Source organism: Mustela nivalis, assembly GCF_964662115.1.
Source record: "Mustela nivalis genome assembly, chromosome: 12".
Lineage (NCBI taxonomy): Eukaryota > Metazoa > Chordata > Mammalia > Carnivora > Mustelidae > Mustela > Mustela nivalis.
The window spans coordinates 93,715,036-93,740,481 of record NC_139031.1 but is presented as its reverse complement, the minus strand read 5'-3'; the positions used below and the strand labels follow the sequence as shown (position 1 = coordinate 93,740,481).

The following is a 25,446-nucleotide window of genomic DNA, read 5'->3' as shown; positions in this document are numbered from 1 at the left end:
AGAAGCTTTCTTATTATTTCCCCTTTGTAGCTGAAGTTTTTTCTTCGTTCATTGTTTTACTTAGAGTCTTTTTTTTTTAACAGATTTAAGGCTTTTCCCCCTTATCTCTGTAGGCTAGCAAATTAGAATACTCTGGAGGATGCTAAATTGGAACATCCTCGAATACTAGAATTAGTATCAAATGAATAAGGAATTTAGCTACAATTACATTTGTAGTTCTCTCCTCATCTTTAGCCTCTCTTTCTCTCTCTCTCTTTCACTCTTTTTCTTCCTGTCTTCTTTCCTTTCTGTTCTCATTCCCTATCATTGTTGAAATATAGTGACACAAGGTCTTAGTCCTCTTATGTTCAGTGAGGTGATTTGTAGCAGGAGGTTTTTTCAGGATATCTACCGTACCATATGGTTGGAAGTGGAAATCTTTTCCTGTAGTTTTAAATGTCATTTTTGTACTCCTACTGCCTGTGGCTTGCTTTTTTCAATTAGAAATATGCTACTTTAAAGTTTTTAAATATAACTGTTTAAATCTCTCATAATTTCAAAACATATAGTTTGCCTTTAGTGTTCTTCTTAAAAGCCTAGTTTTTCTAGTGCAAGTTGCAATTCTTGTGGAACAACCACCACTGCAGTGACATTGCTGAATGAAGAGTGGACTCTCTTGTCTTTTGCTTCAGGATTGAAGTAATCCCCACAGTACAAAGTTAAAATTTTCTCTTCTGAAGTGCTAGGATTCAGTATGTATCTCTGGAATGGATTACAACTTTCATAGAATTTAAATTGTTACATAAGCTTTTATTTTCTTCCTGTTGGCTTTGGTTCTGATTTGAAATTGAGCTTTATCCAAAAAAAAAAGAAAGAAGGAAAGAAACTGAACTTTATCTCAATAGTTCTGTGCCCAGTTCACTGTCATGTGTACATAGTATCATGTTCCAGTGATTCCACTATGAGAATGACAGCTTTATGTTTCTGTTTACAATACTTTTTTATAGTTCTCCTTTAGGACCTTCTCATATGAGATATGATATCTATTCTTTCATTTGCTCCCAGAGCACCAGTATCACTGGTCTTTTTTATGCAAACTCACAGATATTTCCATTTTATCCAAGATACCTTTAAGCTTCTGTCTTCTTTATTTCTTAATTCCATCCCCATTTGATTATCATAGTTATTTTCCACAGAGATTTCCAAATATAGGTTCTAACCAAAGATTTCTAGAGGACTCTAACTTACTGGTGTAATATCTGTAACACCTGTAGATACTAGCTCTCCCCTAGTGGATAGTGGAGCTCTGGTTGGATTGTGGTCTTGTATTATGTATGATATGTTTTGCTTGTTGTAGAATTCCCATGATGTTAAGTAGTTACTGCTTTCTAAGCTTTTGGACAAATGTACAATAAATATTAACGCTTTTCCAATCACCTTTATTCACTACCTAACTTGGCATGGTCAGTAGAACAGATTGTGTTATTTAAAATAAGCTACTCAACTTCTCTCTTACAGAATTCATGTATTTTACAGACTACTCATTGTTGAAACAGTAATGGCTTCTTGTTCTAGTCCTCTGATTAGTGACCAGTCACTGTAGAATATGTTCCTTCCATAGATGCTTAATCATTGTTTGAAGTACTCTGGGGGGTAGTGAAGGGGGGAGTAGCATGGGCTAGAAACTCTGATGTTTATTCAGTCAGATTAATTCTTTATATCTTAGGCCAGATAATTAATTTATGGAAAGTTTCTATAATTATGATTTGTTCTTACATCATCCAAATTGGTTGAAAGGGTTTTACATTAAAATCTGTAATCCTTACCCAGCTGAGAGAATTTGTCAGTTTCACCCTCTGGTACAAATAATTAGCCCCATGCTAACCATAAACATACTAAATATAAAGAATGTTTTGCCTTATTTTTATTTTTGTCAAAGAAGAGATCTATCCCTTATTTTTTTTAGAGGTAAAATAAGAAATAGTTATCTGATTTATATGATCATTTTTGTTCCTATCAGGTTTTCCCATATCTAGCATTGTTGATTCCCACCCATCCCCCTTTGGAAGTGGGATTAGGAAGCTGAGTGATTATGATTGTGTCTTCTGAAACTTTTAATTGTGTCTGGCATTTAAATATGGTTAATTAGATAGCAGATTTATGTCAAATTAATTGTTAAGCACTTTCTTAACCCAAATTTCTGTGTTTGACCAAATGAATAGCAACAAATTTACCAAGATTTATCAAAAGCAAAAGCAAACCATTTAAACTATAAAAAGTTGGTGAGTAATTGACTAATAGAATAAGAGTTGTATATATACTTTAAATGCAATAGTATTGAAAAACATTTGTACTTACAATTTTCATGCAAGGAATGTAATTTGTTATACATTTGAAGAAATCAGTAAGTTGAAGTACACCTTTGGTGGCTACAGACTGACATGAGTCCATTCATTCATGTTCCTGACTGCATTAGAAGTTAGAACAATAAAATTGAGGAGAACTAACTGGCTTATAGAGGGTTTGAATTCATGACCCTACCTCACACTTTAACACTGAAAATCATAAGCCTCTTAATTTTAGGAGTCAAGTCAGAATAGTTATTACAAGTAGAAAGGCAATTAGTTATAGATCAGGGTGATGCTAGGTTAGTTTATAAATTTAATTTTGGAAGAACAGAGCTGGAAATTTTAGTATTTACTGTATTTCCTCTTATTTTTAAACCTAATTTTTCTTTGTGGAAAGAGTGGAGGGTATTCCTTTTTAGGGGATATGCTTTTAAAGTTAAAGTATATGTTTTTAAATACATCAATTGTTGGAGTATGTTTCTTAGAGTATGTTTAATTTCAAAGAGCTATTTTGATTTTGCTCATATGCCATATATTATTCAAAATCCAAAGGGATCAAAATGTTGGTTATATATCTGAACGGTTTCTTTGGGTTGTATTTGAAGTACATTTGGAAATTTTATGTTTATAGGTGAAATCTTTTAATTTTTATATGTGTTATTTATATCCATTGACTATAAGTAAGAACCTCAAAAATTTGTTTTCACTGCTTCTAAGTACATAAGCAGCCTTATTTGTTCTAAAATTACATTTATTTCTGATAACAATTTTCTCATATTGTATTTCAATTTTAGGCTAAAAATCTTATAGAGAGATTTTTTAATCAACAAGTAGAAGTTCTAGGCAGACGTGCAGAGCCATTGCCTGAAATATACTATATTGAAGGTACTCTCCAAATGGTTTGGATTAATCGCTGCTTTCCAGGGTATGGAATGAATACCCTGAAACATCCAAAATGTCCTGAATGCTGTGGTATGTAATGAACTGTAATTTCATGGTTTATATTTATGAAAACTAACTTCTTTTCATGATGCCTAAGTGAATGCCTATTATTTATTTTTACTGTCATTTAGATATATCTCTAGCCTATTTGAAGCAGTGTTTGAAAAGGCTATGTGAATTTGAAGATCTAAAAGGAAAAAAGCTGGCTTGATTTCAGCCTTTTTAATAACATTATGGTAAAGGGATGATAGCATTAGGCAGTTGTCTGGGAGGAAGTTCAAAGAATAGGTGTGTCACTTAGAGCTACTTACCCTAGGAGGAGCCTAGTGATGTTATTGTTTAGAGTCAGTCATTGACGAGTTTACATTTGTATAGTCTAGAGGAGATATATTTTTACCTTTTTGTAAATTAAGCACAGGAATTGTTCTATTACTGATTGTTTTTTCTGACTTTTGATCCTAGCTCTAAGGAGTGTGAGCACTCTCTGGCTTTCATCTGTCTTTTCTGTTAACAGAGTTCTACAGAGGCTGTTTAGGATGAGTTAATTCATGGATTCAGTGTCTTTGAATTTCTGTTTTCAAAAGTTGAATGAGGCAGATAATCTTCAGTTTTATTTTATTTTATTGTGTTCAGTTTGTAGTGTTCATTGATTCATTAGTTGCGCATAGCAGCCAGTGCTCATCACCACATGTGCCCTCCTTAATACCCATCACCTGGCTGCCCCATCCCCCAACCTGCGCCCCTTCTAAATCTTGTTTTAAAGGCTTTCTAATATCAACGTCAATAAATTAGTACCATTGTCATTCAGTCTTCTCTGATGGTTCCTTTCCCCTCTCCTTCTACAATCTTAAGTTAGATCAAAATACTTTTCATATAATAGAGCACTAAATATTCTTGCTTTGCTTTATTTAATTGGCTAGATTTCACTTTGGTGTTATTTTTTCCTTCAGTTCTGTCAGTATTTTAGTTTTTTTCTCTGGTTAGTTTTTGTTAAAGGATATGAAATTTGACAAAAATGTACTTGAAAACTTATCTTAGGAAATATGACACAGATGTAACAAACAAAACACATATGCCAATTTTAACTATTTTCATGGTCTGTAATTATGTATATCACTTCAGAGCACAGATAATGATGAAGAAAGCCTGGAAAACCAAACAGTGAACCAGAACCTGGTAGTTTAACTGTCTATTAAATGAATTTATATTTTCACTTAATAAAAACCTAAGATAAACTAAAAAGTTTAATGTTTGTATCTCATTAATTCCAAAAGTTTCGAAATAGTTAAGCATAGCTCTTTCAAACAAAATAATAGGATTCTCTGAGAAGCACAGAAATTTCATTACTAAAATTTTTGTGCATTTATAAAATTGTGGAGAATAATACAGTTACCAGATTTTCTTGTTTTACCATGTAATTGTAACGTTCGGTTTGTTATGCACTGTACTGTTTGATGAAGTTATTCATCAGTTATTTTACTCCTGACGACAGAGCCCATGGGGGAGTATGTAATGAAACTTACAAGTCTCAAAAATATTTTCTGCCTACTATTTTGTTCTCCCAGAAACATGGTCTCTGCCCACCTCTGTCTGTTTAGAGACAGGAGAGATTCATCCTTGGAACAGTTAAGGAACAAGAGGTCTGCTAATCTGCAGGGAAGAGCGTGAAAAGGAGATAATATTAAGGAAACTGAGTTACAGATGGCCTGGGTCACAGGAATGTGGTTGAGATATTGCTTTGAAACGATGTTGGACTTGAGGTTGTCTTTGAAGGTGCAGGGGTAGCATTTACTTTCCAGGGTAGGGCCTGAAGGAGTGTCAGGTTTCTGGGAGAGTTTTGCATAATTTGGGCTAGAGGAGGAGTAGAGAAGAGCTGCGGGCTTAGTGGGGTTTAGAGAGCAAAGTGGAATAGCTCAACTTTAATGTGGCAGCAGGAGCCACATCTTTTGAGTAGAGGACAGAAATAAATTTATTTTTTTAATTTTATGGGATAATTATCGTTGCTCAATATACTTATTAACTAGAGATTTGCTAAATTTCATCTCACGCCATCATATGGTAAATTTTTAATTTAGAATCTTCTTTGTGTTATTGTCTGTTAGATGAATGAAGTGAGACTGAGCTTGCTTTTTGAGCAGAAATCAGTTAAGTCTAATGTGACCATCATATACAGTGGTTTTTGTCTATCTTACACAGTGGTTTTTGTCTATCTTACAGGAGGCCATCACTCAATTTTTAGAGAACTTTTACTACCCAAAAAGACATTTAAATCATTCTTTGAATTGGAAGGCAGTATAAAATATTTGCCACTAGTTACAGGACAAAATTAACGTATTAAATGAACTTCATTTGCGTATAAATGGACTACTAGAAGGAGCAAATAAAACCTAGGAGGTACTTTGTAAAGCCACTTACTTTCAAAATGAAAACACCATGAGTTTATGTTTAACAAAGGAGATTGGTCAGGACAGGAATGTTCATTATGTGAGAGAAGGTTATTTACTTTTTCAGCAGTAGGTGAAGTGAGTAGTGGTGTTGTCTTTTCTTTTGGATGTCTTATTTCACTCATGTAATTTTACTTGTCCATGACAGATAAAGATTACTTGCTTATAAACTAGTAGAGCCTTAACATTTCTACCTGTGTAGAATTTTTCTAATTTTTGTAACGTTTTAAATTAATTTTCACTGTGAAATACTTCTTTAATTTCACATTTAGCATTGCTTATTATATGCATGATTTTGTCAATCATTTTGGCCCTGAAAGAGAAGATTCTAATTAAATTGTGAATCATAGACGTCTCTTAATTTCATTAATTGTATCCTAAGCATAATACAAAACCAAAGACCAGCTAGAGTATTATACTGTTTTCTGATTTTTTTTTTAAAACATAAGATTCTGAAATATTTCCTGGTAATTTCTGTAGTTTCTGTTATTTCTATATAACCCTGTATATCTTGTTTTTTATGTTTATTTTATTCTTATCACCTCAAAAATAAACAAAAAAAGAACACCTGTATGTTAAATAACATTTTTGACATAATAATCACACTTCACCTTCTTTTTCTTCCTCTTTAAATTATTGCAGTAGTTTTAAAAGTCTAATATAATAGACTAATATAATATAATATAATAATATAATAAAAATACCCAAAGATTTTTGTCAAAATAAATCAATGTATGGGAAGCAGACATCTACATCTGTAACAAGTTTTCTAGGTGACTCTAATACATGTGGAGGTTAGAGATTCCTGAGTGTTCGTGTGGGCATGGCAACAGCTGGTAAAGTGCTTTCCTGTTAGTGTTGGTCTGGTAATACCTCAGGAAAGTGCTTTAATAGTAGTAACATTGGTAAGGCAGTACCTACATAATAAAACTTCCCTTCTACTAGTGAAACATTATTTTTCACGGACTTCTAAGGATTGATTGTGTAGTTTAGTAATAGTTTATGCAATGTTGTTAATTTCTGTTGCTTTCTTTATACATAAGATTTGCTGTTGTACATTCAAATTTTGGGAATCCCAGGAAGACTCAAGCAAGGAGATCTTTGATAGTGGTATAGTGTCTATGTGAGTGGTCAGAAATAACTAGGTTACAGGTTAGAGTATTTAAACATCTTGAGATGATTTTGTTAAGTGATTTTAGTAATAAAGTCCTTATGTACTTTAATTATGCAGTGAAAGTGAATTGTTTAATAGATATAGTTGCTTCTAAAAGCGCTCTTAGACTCTGAAATTTATTCTGCTTAGACATGCAAACCCTCAACCTTTGTTTTAATTTTAAATCCAAAAACCAAGAAAAATAATGATTAAAAAGAAAAAACTGATATTGAGAAAACAGTTGAAGGCAAGAAATCTCACTGTATACACAGAGGGCGTTACAGTATGATAAAAGGATAAATCTACCAAAGATGATAAAATAATATAATATTGCTAAATTTGTGAATGCTTAATAAATAACATGTTTTAAATACAAAAACCAAAAATTGTCAGAGAAGTAAAACTGGAATGCCAAGCCATATAGAACAACAGTGAAATTGGAACCAGTCAAAAATCACTTCCAGAGGTGTTATAGACATAATACATAAAGAAAAACTGTAAATATTTTAGAATATAATATAGGAAAATATCATCATGTCTTTAGGATCAGAAAAACAATTTCTGAAAAACACAAAAAATCACTAATTTTATTTTTTTATTTATTTTATTTTTTTTAAATCACTAATTTTAATAAGTGATAATTTTTCTACTAAATTAAGTATTTCTGTTTATCAAGACAGTGCAGAGAGATAAAAGATAATCCACAGAATGAGAAAATTTATTTGTAGTGGACATAACCAACAAAAGACTAGTACCCAGAGCATATAAATAAAGAACCTGTAAAAAAAAATTTAAAAAAAATTTTTTTAAATAGGAAAAGAAATTTAACAAGTTTACTTCACAAAAGATTAATTCCAGATGATCAATGGATATGTGAAAATAGGTTCAAACTTTATGTAACTAGAGAAATATGAACTAAGAACAGAATGAGATCCTACTGCCACAGCTGTGAAATTGGCAGAAAGTAAGTAGTTGTGACCAACTAGGTGTTGAAAAGGGTACAGTGCCCCTGGGGAGCCGCTACGCCCTGCCTGCCTGAATGGAGATCCTGCCACTTTGGAACACAGCTTGGCAGTGCAATAAATGCGCAGTACACCCACTGCGTGACTGGCATTCAGCTCTTAGGGAAAGCTCATCTTTGTATATTTCGTAATAGCCCCAAACCAGAGGCAGCCCAAATGTCCATTAATGGTAAAGCATATGAAGAAACAGTGATCTGTTCATACAGTGGAATGCTTCACGAGAGTGGCAGTCAATGAGTGGGGATCACAAGCATTCGCATACATTTTATAAACGCAGCTCCTGGGAAGGAAGCTAACCACCACAGAATCTACAACTGAGGCATAGCTAACCACTGTTACAGAGATTCATTCATGAGACACAGCAGAGGAGTGTTGACTTCTGGAGAGATGGAAAGGAGTGTGATTCGTGGGAGCACAGGAGGAATTTGGGGAAGATGCCAGTTTTCTGTGTTACAGCCTACACTGTTTCTAGATTGGTTTCTATGCAAATATTTGTCATATTGTACATTTATATCTTGTTTTTTTTCTCTCCATGGGTTATATTTCATTATAAAATGTGACAATATTAAATTTTTCCCTCAGCTTGAACACCATTGTTAAAGGCGCTGTGAAGAAAAAAAATTAAAATTGCAAGGAGTTTTTTTCTCTAATGATTCAAACTTATGATTTCTGTGTAGTGTCACTTGATCTTTGTCTTCATAAATTTATAATTTTAATAGAGCTATTAATGATGGTTCAGTGGGAATAATGAAATTATTATGAATTATTTTCTATTAAGTTATAGTTCTGTATTACTCTGCTGTCTTTGTACTAGTTTTATTTATTTGAAACAGCTAACAATAAAATTGTTTTAGCATTTTGTTTATGTTGACCTTTAGATTATTTTTTGTTTTTACTACTATGTTAAAGATGATTTATAATTACACTTAATCAACTTATATATTTTCAGTGATTCCTTATGCAAATTTACAGAAATGTGAGCACTACTTTTAGAAAGTGAGCATTTTGACTTGGATATTTTTTGGTATGTTATTTTATTTCAGATTAAAGTTTTTACCCTATTTTAACCTCTCCAACAATAAAGGTATAATTACAGACTTGTTGGAACTTCTTTTATTGGACTCGGAGCATCACTTCCCAAAGAGTAAAAAGCAGACCCTAAGGGCCAAGTAAAGCAAGGCCTGTGTTACTCACGTCACTGCATGCTCCGGGGGCTCACACCCTCCCACTCAAGGCTCCTGAACCAAACAACATTCCACGAGGTTTTCTTCCCTTTTCCTTCCTTTCTTTTTCCCTCACTGCCCCCCACCACAGTTAAATTCTCTTTTGTGTCTTTCTCCCGAATTTATTTCTCTGTCTCTATTCCTATTATAATTATCTACTTTGAATTCCATTTTCTGTGTGTGCCTGAGACAATCATCTTCTCCTCCTAACTGCCATCCCTCGTCTCTTCAGTCCACACCTCACATTACTCTCACTTGTACTTCTAAATTCCACATGCAATCCCTTCATTTCTTCACTTCCAAACCTGTGGTAATAAAACCCTGGCTTCAGAGCATAACTTGCTGTACCTTCAATGAGCCAATTCCTACTTAGCTTTCAGCAACTCATAAATACCTTTATTACAATAATGGCATCATTTTATGCCTTATCCAACCAGAGATGTGTTAGAATCTCGTAATATGTATATGGTACTTATTATTACTAAGTGTAAGGCCCTAGGGATACATTGATGAATGACCTAAAAAGTTACTTCCTTGATGTTTAAATTCATCAGGTCAAACAACTCATAAAGAGAGAAGTGAATAAAATCATCACATGTGGTGATAGGCCCAGTGAAAAACATTCAACAAGGTGATGTGATATACTGTAGTTTATCAGTTGGGTCCAAACAGAAAACAGATGCCTACTCACTAGTATTTTGAATAACATTTAATGAAAGTGCCATTGTTAGAGGTTTGGGCAGAGTGAAGGGGGGCAGTAAGGTATGTTGAGGCATCTAGGACTACAACAGCTTGAAACATTTTCCATCCCTAGTTTTGAAGGATAAAGAGGAGGAAGGAAGGTGCAGAAACTTATAAGGGCTGGTGCTGGAGAGATGGACTGCCTGGTGCAGGCTATGGGCATATGATGAGGCAGTCACTACAGAGAACCCACAGCTAGCAAGAGGGGAACACATGCCCTGCACTGCAGTCCTCTAATGGAGCCTCTCTGGCCAGACGCAAAGGGAAGGGACCTGTGTGAAGGGACCTCCTGTCAGTTCTAGGAGAAGGGAGGGAAATGCACTAGGCTGTGGGTTCAAATGAGACTGACCATCAGGGAGAGTAAGTAGGGTTTGGACAGAGGACTGAATGTCTACATTAATTGGACTTCAGGGAAGGCTTCACTCAAAAAGTGACTCTTGAGTTCAGCCCCGTGTGATAAGAAGCAGATCATGCAGAGATCTGTGAACTGAGTTTTCCTGCAGAGAGAAGACACATACAAAGGCCAGACTTAGCATGGCCTGCTTAATAAGGTACTATTGGCCATGGCCATAGAGAATGCGATAGGTTTATTGTGTTTAAGAGGCACAAGAAAAAAAATTATGCATGGATTGTAAAAGCTTGAAGAAGTTGAGAGGAATGAAGTGTGACTCTTATGTTTAAGCATAAGTGGGTGGTATAGCATCTCTCAGTTGGATTGTTTTGTATTATGTAAAGTAGTACTGTATTATGTAAAGCAATCTGATTTCATTTCACAGAATGCCCAATTTCACAGGCCCATTCATTGAGAAGTTCATGCTTTGCTCTGTGCTCACTTGTATTTGTATAGGTAGATATGTTTCTGAGCACTTCTTGTTTTGTTATAATACTTACCGATCTCTTCACCAATTAGTATAACTTCATGAGTTTTGATCTCTGATAAGGCAGGTCCTTTTGCATCATGAGGCCATTGCGCCTCCATTTAAATTTTTCAGTCAGTTTGTCAAGTTCTACAAAAATGGCTATTGGATTTTGATCATGACTGCACTGAATCTATAAATCTATTTGGGGATAATGGCCACCCTACCGATACTGCATCTTCCAGTTAATTAATGTGTGTGTGTGCATACATGTGTGCTTATGGGTATGTTTATGAATCTTCATTTAAAAATCTTCCTTTACATCTTTAGTGAATGTCTCCCCATTGTAATTGTTCTCAGTGGTCTTACAAATATTTTGCTTCTTTTTATATCTAGGTGCTTGATAGTTTTAGAACTTTTTGTTTTGCTATAATAGTAGGCTTCAGGAAAGTTAGAAAAATGTACAAAGCTTTTTGGGATACCTTTCACCAAACTTATTGATGTAGACAATATTTGTATCCCCCCAAAATTCATAGGCTGAAACCTAATCTCCAGGGGAGTGGTGTATCGTGGTAGGGCTTCTGGAAATTGACTTTCGTAGATGATGTAAGGTGAGGGTCCAGGTGTTACTCACTTGCATATGGGTATTCAGTTTCCCAGAATCGTTTGTTAAAAAGACTATACTTTACCCATGGAATGAACTTGGCTTTCTTGTTAAACATCAGTTTACCATGTATGGGAGGGTTTGTTTCTGGGATTGCTCTTCTTTTCCATTGGTCTTTGTGCCCATGTTTATGCCACACTGTTTTGGTAGCTATAGCTTGGTGATAAGGTATTTTTTTAATTTGTTCTTTTTTTTTTTTTTTTTTTTTTTAAAGAGAGATCAAGCAGGGAGAGGGGCTATGGGAGAGAATACCAAGCAGGCTCCACACCCAGTACAGAGCCCCGTGTTGAACCCAACACGGGGCTCTGTCCTAGGACTCTTGAGATCATGACCCAAACATAAATCAGGAGTCAGACACTTAACCAAATGAGCCATCCAGACACTCCAGCTTTGTAATAAGTTTTGAAATCAGGAAATGGGATTCCTCCAATTTCCCCTTTCTTTTTCAAGATTTTCTAGTTACTTGTAGATACTTGAGTTTCTGTATGGATTTTAGGATGATGTTTGGTTTTGTTCTGAAAAAAAAAAAAAAACAAAAACCTGACACAATTGGGGTTTTATTTGATAGGGATTGCATTGAATCTATAGATTAATTTGAGTAGTATTAGAATATTAACCTTAATGATATTAAGTCATCTAATCCAATAATACAGATCTTTCCAATAGTTTTTGTTTTCTTTAATTTCTTTCAGCAGTGTTGTGTAGTTGTCATTGTACAGATCTTTTACCTTGCTTAAATTTGTTTCTGAACATTTTATTCTTTTTGATGATATTGTAAATGCTTTTTAAAATTTCCTCTTGAATTGCTCATTGTTGATTTTAGAAATGAGTGTATCGACTTAATATGGTGCAACTTTGCTAAATTTGTTTATTGGACTCATAGGGGTTATTTTAAGAGTCATAAGATCAGATCTATGTACAGAAATAATTTTATTTTTCACTTTCAGTTAGATTCCTTTTTTTTTTTTTCTTTTTCCTACCAGGTTACTGTGTCTAGAACTTCCAATATGTTGAGTATGAATGGCAAATGTAGACATCTGTGTTGATTTTGATCTTGGGGATGAAGCTTCAATCTTTCATAGCTGAATATGATGTTAGCTGTGCGTCTTTCATGTATGGCTTTCAACATGTTTAGGAACTTTTCTTCCATTCATAGTTGATTATTTTTGTCATGAATGAGTGTTGACATTGGGAAGATGTTTTTTCTGTATCTGCTGAGAAGAGCATATGTTGGGGTTTTTTCTCCCTTTATTCTGTTAATTTGGTGTATACCACTGATCAAATTTTCATACGTTGAATCATTCTTGCATTCTGGGAATAAAACGCACTTGTTCATAGTGTATAATCCTTTATATGTTGCTGCATTTAGTTCCTTGTATTTCGTTGAGTATTTTTACATCTATACTCATAAGGGATATTGGACTGTATTTTTCTTGTGCTGTCTGATTTTGATATCAGGGTAATGGTAGTCTCTGGGGGTTTTCCTTCATCTGCAAACTTCTGGATGAGTTTGAAAAAAGAATAGGTGTTACTTCTTGTAAACTTTAGTAGATTTCACCAGGGAAGCTGTGTAATCCTGGGCTATTCCTTATGGGCAGGTTTTTGGTTATTGATCCAATATATTACCAGTTATATATTCAGTTATAGATCTATTCAGATTTTTTATTTCTTTATGTGTCATTTTTAGTGGAGCATGTGTTTCTAGAAATTTTCCCATTTCATCTAGGTTATTCAGTTTGTTGGTGTATAGTTATTCATATATAATTTATGTAATATGTAAAATCAGTAGTAATGTTCCTACATTCACTAGTATTGTGATTTTAGTGTCTTGAGTCTTTTCTCACTTAGTCTTAGTCTGCATGAAGTTGTCAATTTTGTGGATCTTTTCAAAAGAACCAACTTTGGGTTTTGTTGATTTTTCCATATTGTATATATTATATGTAGTATATATATATGTATTATACTCACCTTTAAGCTTTATTATTTCCTTCATTCTGTTTGCTTTGTGCTCAGTTTGTTCCACTTTTCCTAATACCTTAAGCTTGTTTATTAATTTGAGATCTTCCTTCTTTTTTGTTGTATGTGTTGGGGGGTATAAATGAAACTCTTAGTACATATTTTCCTGCATCCCATAAGTTTTGGTATATTGTATTTTTAATTTTATTTCTCTCATAGTATTTATTTCCTTTGTGTTTGTTAATCAATACATTGATTGTTTAAGAATATATTGTTTGATTTCCAAATATCTGTGAATTTTCCACTGTTCATTCTTTATTCATTTCTAGCTTTACTCTCTTGGGATTAGAAAAGATACTTCAGTGATTTCAATCTTTTAAAATGTATTGACTTCTTTTTTTGTCGCCCAACTTATGGTCTGTCCTGGAGAATGTGTCATGTGCCTTTGATAAAAATGTTTATCTAGCTATTCTAGTGCAGGCTTCTGTGTATGTCTCTTAGGTCCTGTTGGTTTATAGTTTTGTTCAAGCCCTGTATTGATCTTTTGTTTGGTTGTTACTGTTAAAAGTGGGGTTTTCAAGTCATTATTTTGAATAACTCTTTTTCCTTTCAATTCTATTATTTTGCTGTATATATTTTGGGACTCTGTTGTTAGGTGCAATGCATATATGTTTATAATTGCTCTGTCTTGTTGATGAACTGAATTGTCCTTCATCAATATGTAATGTCTCATCCTTTTATTTTGTAACAGTTTTTGTCTGAAAGTCCATTTCGTCTGATAATTAGGTATCCACCCCAACTTTCTTTTGGTTCTTATTTGCATGTTGTAACTTTCTCTGTTTTTTGTTTGTTTGGTTGGTTGTTAATGTTATTTAAATTTCCTATATCCTTACTGACTTTCTGTCTATTATATTAATAATTTCAAGAAGGGTATTTACCTTTCTTATGAAAGTGAATGAATTATGTATTTCTTTTTATATTCCTTTCAGGTTTTTTTTTTTTTTCACTTGAAGTTCTGCCATTTTGTGCATAAATGGTTAAGGGTATTATATCCTCATGTTTATGTTAACACCCTTATCATTATAAAATAATCCTTATAATGGTCTTCCTCTGACTAGTAGTTTGCTTAATGTTAACATTGCCAATTAAGTAATAAAGATTTCTTTTTGTTAGTGTTAATAGGTTTTATCAGTCAAGGTTCCATCAGAGAAATAGAATCAGTAAAATATATACTATATATTTAGAGATTTATTGTAAGAAATTGGCTTATGTGATTTTGATAGCTAGCTAAACAATTTCAAAGTCCATAGGGTGGGCCTGCTGGAAGGGGAGCCTCAGTTCTGCTCCTAGGCCTTTTAACTGAGTAGATCAGTCCCATCAGGGTATCACCTTTAATAAAGTCAACTGTCTCTGGCAGTGTTTCATAGACCATTAATCTTACCCCGTCTACTTTTTCATCTCACACATCTTAGTTTTGACCTCCAAAAAACGCTTTTTATATCTTCCATATATTAAGATTTGAACTTACTGGAATACTGTTACATTAATTATTTTAATGTTGTTTTCTGCTAGTCCTCACTGATTATTCAGAGGAGATGGCAATTTATTTTTCTTTTTATTATTAGTCATACTTTCTTGCCTCTCATATAGTTGATTTTTCACTGAACGCCAGACATTATGTGTGTCTTGTTGCTTATTGAATATTTCTGTATTTCTCTATTTTGTGTGTGTATGTGTGTGTGTGTGTGTGTGTGTGTGTGTGTGTGTGAATTTTGTCCTGGCGTGTGTGTGTGTGTGTGTGTGTGTGTGTGTGTGTATTTTGTCCTGGCACACACAGATAAGTTGTTTGGCAACAGTCTAAGCATTTCTGATCTTGCTTTTAAGGTTTATTAGGCTGAACCAGAGTTCAGTCTAGGCTGATTATTCCCTGCTATTGCAATAATTTTGTCTTGACTCTGGCCATATGCCTCTCATTCATGAGGATTTGCATACTGACTCATGGTAATATGCACTAAAACCAGCCCAGCATCAGCACTGTGGACTATTACAATATAGTATGGCAATGGAATTTAAAAGCTTATGTCCTAAGAAGACAGTGGAATGTTATGTGTTTTATGACCAGCCTCAGGAGTCACCTTGTGTCACTTTTGCCATACTCACAAAGGTCTACTCAAGTTCAAAGGGAGGTGACACAGACTACTGCTCAATGAGGTTGCAATCTGAGAATGTTTCAGATGGGATATATGGTGTTTGCCACCTTTGGAAAAGTTCTTTGTATTTCCATATACATTTCAGAATCAGCGTGGCCAATTTCTGTTTTCAGTAAGCCTGATAGAATGATGACTTGGAGAGAATGTGGCTTTGTATTCATGAGCTGTTTTATTTTTTCATCTTTATCGTGTTACAATTGATAAAATTGTATATAGGATATACAGCTTGATATTTTGATATATGTATACATTGTGAAATAATTGCCACAAGCTAATTAACATATCCATCACCTCCCATTATCTCACATAGGTACCATTCATGTGTGTGGTGAGATCGCTTACTATCTACCCCTTAAGTAAATTTCAAGTATACAGTATTATGTATTATAGCTACATTGCTATATCTTGATCTCTAGAAATTAATTCATCCTGTGTAACTGAAACTATAATATCTCCTCATTTCTCCCTCTTATCAGCCCCTGGCAACCACCTTTCTACCATTGGCTCCTTTGAGTTTGACTGTTTTAGATTGTGCATGTAAGTGAAATCACGCAGTATTTGTCTTGCTGTGTTTGCTTTATTTCACTTAGCATAATGTCCTCCAGGTTCAGCCATGTTGACACAAATGGTAGAATTTCCTTCTTTCTTAAGGCTGAATAATATTCCATTGTATATATAAATCACACTTTCTTTATTCATTTATTCATGGATAGGCATTTAGGTTATTTCCATATTTTGACTAAATATTTACAAACCATGTATCTCATATGGACTTAATCCCCAAAATATGTAAGGAATCTCCTACACCTCAATAGCATAAAATAAGTAATCCAATTAAAAAACAGGCAAATGACCAGAATAGACATTTCTCCAGAAGACATGCCAATGGCCCACAGGTATATAGAAAGGTACGCAAAATCACTAATCACCAGGGAAATGAAAATCAAAACCACAATGAGATATCATCATATTGTTATCAATAAGACAAGAAGTGAAGAGATAAGTGTTGGGGAGGATGTGAAAAATAGACTCTTGCATACCCTTGGTGGAAATGTAAATTACTATGGCTATTATAGAAACCAGTGTGGAGGTATCTCTGTTTCTCTAGGGCTTCTTAAATTTCTCATCAGTATTTTGTCATTTTTTATGAGAATGCCTTACATATTTTTACTCTATTTTAAATTGGTTTTTAAAATTGTTTTCAATTGCTGATTGTTAAAAAAAATACAAATTTATTTTATATGTAGGATTTACTTCCTTTGATCTACTAAACTTAGTTATAGCAAATAGTTTGTGGACCCCTCTGATCTGCTATGTAAACAATCATATGGGTTAGCAAATAAAGTATTACTTATTCCTGTCAATATTTGTACCCCCTATTTCTAGTTTCTTGTTGCAGGGGCCTTGAGTAAATATTTAATATAAATTATGAAAAGAAATATGCTTATCTTGTTTCTAATCTTAGGAAGAAGATATACAGTATTCACCTTGAAGTTTAATGCTAACTGTAGTGTTTGGTTTTTACATGTTCTTTATCAGATTAAGAAATTCCTATTTATTATTAGTTTTTGAGCTGTTTTATTATGGATGAGAGTTGGATTTTGTCAGCTGTTTTTCCACATTTATTAAAACAACAAAGTTTATTTAATCTTTAAAAGTATGTATTTGAATTTTACATTCCTTGGACAAACTCCACTCCATCATTACATGTTGTTGAATTTAATGTGCTATTATTTTAAGGAATTGTATATTATATTATGCATTTTATTATAATTTCTTTCTCAGTTTTAGCAATCATGAATAGGCCAGCCACTAAAAACAAATTGGCAGTGTTCTTTCTTACTTTGTATTCTGAAAAATCATATATATGAGATACATATATAATGTATATATGTGTGTATATATGATACATATATATTTATATATGTGTATATATGATACATATGTTCATGTGTATGTATGTGTGTGTATGTATATATATAAAGGAAAATACTATTAATCTATAGATAAAAAGGAAAAATACTATTAGTATGCATATTAATCTTTTTTTCCTCAAGTATTTCACAGAATTTACCAATGAAACTGTTTGGGCTAGGAGCTTTATTTGTGGGGAATATATGTATTTATTTTGAGAGAGAGAATGCAATGAGTGGGTGGGAGGGAAGAGGGAGAAAGGATCTCAAACAGGCTCCAGGCCCAGCATAGGGTGTGATGGAGGATGCAGTCTCATGACCTGAGGTCATGGCCTGAGCTCAGATCAAGAGTTGGACACTTAACTGAGCCACCTGGGCACCTCGGGAAAATATTTTTTAATCAACTTTATTAAGGTGTCATAAATGCACACATTTTAATTTTAGCGTAAATATTTTAATTGCACAGTTCAGTGAGTTCTGACATATCTACTCATTGATTTAACCAATACCACTATAAAGATACATAAATTTCTTTTCCCCAAATTGTTCTCTTTCACCGCTTCATAATCACTCACAACTACTTAGTAAGTATAACTGTTTATCCATTCAACTCGTCATAGGCATTTCGGTTGTTTCTAGTTTTGGCTATTGTGAATAAGCATGCATGAACATTTCTTTGTGAGTTTTTGTGTGGAGTTATATATTGTTTTCTCTTGGGTAAAATTACATGAGAGTTAAGGTGTAGGGTAACATGGTAAGGTATGTGTGAACTGTTAAGAAACGCCCATGTTTATAGAGTTTTGGTTGGACGGCTTTCATCCATGGATGATCTCAGCAATGTATGAGATTTCCACTTGCTGTACATTCTTACAATCTTGATACTGTCCATGTTTTTAGGTTTTATCCGTCTCAGAGTACAGTGCTATCTCATTTGCAGTACAATTTACGTTACCATACAATAGGTGATACCAAGTATCATCTTATGTTCTCTGTGAGCTCTCATACATATTCTTTTGTGAATTGTTCAGATATTTTCCTCTTCCCTTTTTATCAGGTTATTTTTCTTCTAAACATAGACTTACAAAGATTTATTTATATTTTGTGGAAATAAGTCTGTGTGTATTCTCTGTCAACTTTCTGAATGGTATCTTTCAAATATGAGAAGTTATAATTTTGATAAAACTAAGTTTCTCAATTTTTTTCTTAATGGCCCAAAGATACTGTGTTTATCTAGGAAATTTCTGTTTATACCAGATTCATAAAGCATTTTTCCTATATTCTTCTAGAAATATTAACTTTGTCTAATGTGGTCTTGCTAAACACAGTTACTGTGCTGAGTTTTGTGTTTTGTTTTGTTTTTTTAATTTTGGGGATTTTTTTTTTTATACCTAATCATGTCACATAGGAATAAGGGCAGTCTCACTTTTTTTATTAGTTCCCATCTCCTTTGTTATTATTGCCCACATGTTCAGAAAAGGGCTCAACAGAGTGGTGAGAGTTGGCATCTTTTTCCTCTATCCCTTGTCACAATCCACAGGCTTTCCCATTAGGTGTGACACTAGTTGGAGGCTTTTCAGAGGTACCATTGATTGATGAAGGAGATTGTCTTCTATTCCTTGTTTATTTTTATTCTTTGACTGTGAATGAGATTGAATTTTGTCATTTTTTTACACACTATTGACATAATCATGTATTTTTATCTGTTATATTTTATGATGCATTGATGGATACACAGATGTTGAACTGACCTTGTATAAGTTAATGGAATATAAACTACACGTGATCATCATTTATAATTTCTATATATCACCAGATTTTATGTGCTAACAGTTATGGATTTTTATATCTATTCCTGAGGGACTTCAATCTGTAGTTTTGAGAATATTTATAAAATTTTAGTATTAGGGTGCTGCTATTTAAAAAATGAATCGCAATCATTCCCTCTTCTTGTTTTTTCTAAATAGTTTGCGTAAAATTTATATGATTTTCTCCTCAGGTGTTTAATTCTTTTTGAAGCTATCTGTACCCACATGTTTATTTTTGTTTGGTTTTGCTTTGGGGGGAAAGGTGTGTGTAGGGCAGAGAATTATTATGGCTATTTGGAAATGAATCTCTTTTTTATAATGGTATATTTCAAACATCTAGAAATATAGAGAATGATACTGTAAACAACTATGCACATATATCATTCCAGTGAATAAACAAATATGTCATCTATTCAATTTATATTGGCACTTCATATTCTAAGATTTAAAGCAATTTAAATACAAAACAGCTGAAACCTCCTATAAATTAGGTTTTCACAGTCCATTGTCTTTCCTTTATGCTCAGATATATCTGTTATCAGAATTTGGTTATTTTTTATTCCAATTCAGGATGTTTGTCTTCTAACTTTTTTATTATGGTAATCAATAATGACAGATAGCATTGGTTTGCGTGAATACACATTGTCTTCTTTAACTTCTGTAATTTGCTTTGTTTGGGCTCAACATTGACTTAGGATTAACTTCTCATTTTGAAATTATACAGTTTAATGACTTGGACATGCGTATATTCATGAAACTACCACCACAATCAAGAAAAGGATCTTTGCTACAATACTGTATTTTGCTTATGCCATGTTATGATTGATAGTACTTCCACATCCTTTCCCAAATACTTAATATGCTTTGTGTCACTATATATTAGCCTGCATTTTTATAACTTTCCGTAAGTGGAGTCATGCAGTATATAATGTTTGAATACTTTCACTCAGCAGAATGGTTTTGAGATTCACCAGTGTTATTGCATGTATTAATAGTTTGTTGTTTATTGCTGGGTAGTGTCCCGTTGTATGGATATACCACATTCTGTTTATCCATTCACCTGATGATGGACATTTGGGTTGTTTCCAGTTTTAGGCCATTACAAATAAAGCTGCTATGAACATTCCTGTACAAGTCTTTGTGTGGACATATGTTTTCAGTTCTCCTGGGAAAATACCTATGACTGCGATTGCTGGGTCATACGGTAAGTGTATGTTTAACTTTATAAAAAAAAAGCCAAATTATTTTCATAGGGCTGTACAATTTCATGTTCTACCAGCAAAGTTGGGGAGTTCTAGTTATTTAATTCCAAATACTTCCCAGAGCATAGTATGGTCACTCTTTTTAATTTAAGCACTTTTAGTGTGTGTGTATGTAGTAGTATCTCATTGTGGTTTTAATTTTAAAATTTCCTTTTAAAAAGATATTTTCAAGTTCCTATTGGACATTGGTATTTCATTTACACAATATCTGTTTAAATATCTTTCTCATTATTTAAGTGGTTCTTTGTCTTACTGAGTTGTAAGAGTTCTTAATATAGTATAGACAAAAGTCACTTTCCAATATACAGGTTTTCCCTACCATCTGAAATTTCACTTTATGCCACTTTGCTTTTATTAAAGACGTACCTTAGAATAGGTTTTCTTTACCTAGAGAAGGTTCAAGAGGATTTCCTCTTCCATGAAATGGTAGTTGCTTCTTTGCTTTGCACCATTTCAGCTTCCAAAGTGTTTCCCAGGTGTGCTCTGCTTTCAGATAGTGAGGGGAACTTGTATGTGCGTGAATGTATTCTCCCAGACTGGCCTGCTTTTTTGTTTTGAGAGAAAAACCCTGAAATCCAATTTACTAATTTTTTATCCTGAGGTTCTTTTGTTTTTGTGTTCTAATAAACCTTTACATATTCTACGATGACAAAGATTTTCTCCTGTGCTTTTCATTTAGTACTTTTGGGTTGTACATTGAAGTCTGTGGTCCATTTGAATTAACATGTCTCTTTGGTACAAGGTAAGGTTGATGATCACTTTTTGGTTATCAAACAGATATCCTGTCCTGGTGATCTAGCACGACTTCTTGAAACACTTCTCTCTCTCCATTAGAATTTCCTGTACCTCTTGTTGAAATTCAGTGGACTATCCTCATGTAGGCTTGATTTTGCACCATCCATTAGTATCTTTTATTTCAGGAATACAACAGTGTTGATTCCTAAAGCTTCATGGTAAATGTTACCAAAATGCTTTGGTCATTCTACTTTTTGAAGTACCATATAAGGTTTAGAATTAGCTTGCCAATTTCTGCAAACAAGCCTGCTATGGTTTGAATAGATTACATTGATTCTAGACACAAAATTGATAATGATTATCATCCCAAACAAATACACTCTTCTGACAGTGAACATGGTTATCTTCCATCCGTGCGAATTAAATTTAAATTTGTCTCAAGGATGTTTGGTAGTCTGCATATATTTTCCTTGGATTTATTCTGAAAGATGGTATGGTTTATTTTTTGTTGTTGTTCTTGTTTTTAGTAATTTGTTTGGAATATAAATGAAATTGTTTTTTATGATTTGATTTTTTTCAGTTAGCATATAAGAGTGAAGTGGATTTTTTTGAAGATGATATTAAATCATTTATTGATTGCATATGATATTGTATGATACACAGGCTTTGTTCCCATTTATAATTTTATCTGATACCATAATTCAATTTAGGTATGTTACATAGGATATGCCAACAATCATATTGAATAACCAGATAAACCCTTTGACTTTGCTTGGGTAAATGGTGAACTCCAAGTCACAACTGATTTAGTGTGTCATTTCAATTATATCGAAGGTTCTGAAGACAATGGCTTCTGTGCCCGGGCAGGTTGTATATCAGTTTTGAATGGAACCTGGAATCATCTTGAAGGAATTCTAACTTCACATTGTTGGGGTAGTTTACCAGAATGGCTTCAGAGTAGCCTGAGTTTATACTACATTTTTCAAAAGATATAGTCTTTCAGCATCATGATCAGACTGTTAAATTTAGCAGTCAGTAGCATGGGTGCAAAAAAAGGTCTACATTAAAACCCTTTGTTGTAATGCTTTGCACTCTCAATGGAACAGAAACTAAAACAATCTTGTTACACTATTCATGACAAATACAGTCCTTGAGTTTTTTTCCATGCATGTGAGTATTGTCTGAAATATGTCTTCTTTGTGGCAGTTAGGACCTGCCACCACTGTGTTTGGCTGAGTTCATAAATCTCGTATACCTGTCATTCTCTGCTCTCCTCCCCTGATCAGCTTTTTTAATTGACATTAATTAAAATGCTCCACCACTGTCATAGCTCCTCTTTCTGCTCTAACCACCATAGCCACCTTTGTTGTGTGGTTTGCCAGAACACTGACCTGTACCATGTTAGGGGTTAGGGCTTCTGCCTCCAAAATTTCCCTTATTCCTTGGGTTCAAAATGAGAAGATTGATTGTTGTAGTTGACAGAATCATTGCATTCTCTCTCACTTCCAGAATAGCTTCCATCATTACGATGTCCATGATAACCATCCCCAGTGCTTCCATATTCACCACCACCTTGACTGCCACCAAAGCCACCTCGTTTCCTGAAGTTTCTCCATGAATACCACCAAAGTTTCCAGAACCACATCGACCTCTTTGGCTGGATGCAGCACTAGCCATCTTTCACTTAGGTAGGGCTTATCTTACTTCACAGTTGTGGTCATTCACAATATGGTGTTTCTGAATGATAATCTTGTCTGCAGAGTCATGGTCATCAAATATTACAAAAGCAAAGCCTTTCTTCTGGCTATTATTTTAGTCATGATTTCAATAACTTCAGTTTTCCCATACTTTTCAAAATCTCTTGGGTGATGTTCTTCAGTGTCTTCTTTAATGCCACCAACAAAAATCTTCTTCACAGTTAAGTAGGCACCAGATCTTTGCAGATGTTCTCTTGAGACAGCCCACTTTGGTTCGACAACTCTTCCATCCACCTTGTATGGCATTGTGTTTGTGGCTGCACCCACCTCTTCTGCAGTGGCATATGTGACAGACAAAACCTCCCAAGTGCTTGGTGTTTGGATCTCTCATTACTACACAGTCCATGAACATTCCCCATTGCTTACAATGGCTCCTCAGACTCTTGTTGGCTGTTCCAAAGACCAAACCACTGATTATGAGCTTCCACAGTTATCTGGGCTCCTTGGGAGACTCTGATTTAGACATGACAGCAGTGGCAGGGGAGATTTTAATGTGCTTATTCAGTGGCACCCACAGGAAGAAAGAAAGTACAGTTGATTCATAAATACTGACCTGGACCACGTGACTGTTGAATTCACTGATTAGATATCAAAATTATTTTGTGTACTCTGTATTTTTCTTAAATGAATAAATATACCATGTGCAAGTAAAAGCAATTTTATTACTTTGTCTTATAATTATGCCTTTTATTTTTTTACTTGTTTTATTGCATTGGCTAGCTCCTCCAATACAGTGTTGATTAGAAATAAAAAGAGGTATTCTTGCCCCCTTCCCAATATTAGAGATAAATAACTTTTTACTTTCAGTAAAAATAGTAGGATTTTCTTTGATGCTTTTTGTTAGTTTGAAGCAGCGCCCCTACCATTCTTGGTTTGCTGTAATCATGAAAAGTTAATGAATTTTCTCCCACACTTTATCTGCAACTTTTAAAATAATCATATGGTTCTTGTCCTCCATTGTTAGGATAGAAATTTGCATTGATTGATTTTCTAATTTTGAAACAACTTTGCATTTCCAGTTTCTCTTTTGATATCTTCTTTATCCTATGGATCGTTCAAGAGAAAATAAATTTCCATGTAATTGTGAGCTTTCTACTTTTTCTAATGTTGTGGATTTCCAGCCTCATTCTGTAGTGATTATAAAATGATTTGTATGCCAGTCTTTTTAGGGTCTGCATTGTGGCCCCAAATATTTTTTATCCTAGGAAACAATCCATGTACATTTGAGAAAAATGGGTATTCTGTCACTGTGGATGGAGTGTTTTTATGTATGTCTGTTAGGGTTAATTGACTTAATTGTGTTGTCGGTCCTCTGCTGATCTTCTTTCTAAAACTTGATCCACAGGCTCCTGGGTAGCTCTGTTGATTAAGCATCTGTCTTTGGCTCAGATTATGATCCCAAGGTCTTGGGAGCAGGGAGCCTGCTTCTACCTCTCCCTCTGCCTGCCTCTCTGCCTACTTGTGTGCATACTTTCTCTCTCTCTTTCTGTCAAATAAATCTTTAAAATAATAAAACTCCATGATTTGAAGTGAGGTAATGAAATCTCTAATTATTACCATAAAACTTTGTCAATTTCTCCCTTAATTCTGTCAGTTTGCTTTATATATTTTGTGTTCCTAGTGTCTGTTGTATATATTTTTATAATTGTTATATCTTGGTGAATTGACCCTTTTATAAGTGTATAGTTTCCTTCTTTTCCTCTTATAACAGTTTTTGACTGTTTCTATATTAGTACAGCCATCTAGCTTTTTTTTTTTTGTTACTATTTTCATGGAGTATCTTTTTCTATTCTGTCATTTTCAACCTGTTTGTTTCTTTTGATCTGAAGTGAGTCTTCTCCGGGTTGTATATAGTGTTGTGTTTTATTTATTCATTCTGTCAGTCTTCTACCTCTGACCGTGGACTTTAATCCATTTGTGTTAAAAGTAATTACAGATAATAAAAAGCATTTCTGCCATATTACTATTTCCAGTATGTTGATTGTTTTTCTAGTTAACTCTGAGATTTTTTTTGTTTTGTTTTTTTGTTTTTTTGTTTTTTTTATTTGACAGACAGAGATCACAAGTAGGCAGACAGGCAGGCAGAGAGAGGGGAGGGGGAGAAGCAGACTTCCTGCTGAGCAGAGAGCCCGATGCGGGGCTCAATTCCAGGACCCTGGGATCATGACCTGAGCCGAAGGCAGAGGCTTTAACCCACTGAGCCACCCAGGTGCCCCACTCTGAGAGTTTTTGCTTGATTTTTTTTTTTCATGTTTTTTTTTTGGTTGGGAAAGCCTTTTGGAGTTACCAGTACTTTTGCTGGTATCACTGTCTATTGATGTTTTGAAACTTTTGTTTCTCTTTATTCTGCAGAATGGGCAATTCCTGTTGGTATATCTTCATATTTACTGACGTATTCTACTTTTGTCATTATTTTGCTACTACTAAATACTTCT

The 25,446-nt window shown here is 34.0% G+C and overlaps 1 protein-coding gene across 2 annotated transcripts in view; it reads left to right on the top strand.

The window, feature by feature from the left end:
• Positions 1–25,446, top strand: part of ZPBP (zona pellucida binding protein) — a 121,750-nt gene that overhangs the window by 83,658 nt on the left and 12,646 nt on the right. The window contains exons 7-8 of one of the 2 annotated variants that reach the window (XR_014301273.1): positions 3,122–3,299; positions 20,347–20,461. Coding sequence is in view for 1 of the 2 variants with exons in the window: in XM_082693315.1 (XP_082549441.1) it covers positions 3,122–3,299 (178 nt within the window). In the remaining variant the exon portion in view is untranslated. The remainder of the gene's footprint in view (positions 1–3,121; positions 3,300–20,346; positions 20,462–25,446) is intronic. The other variant, XM_082693315.1, reaches the window with a different exon arrangement.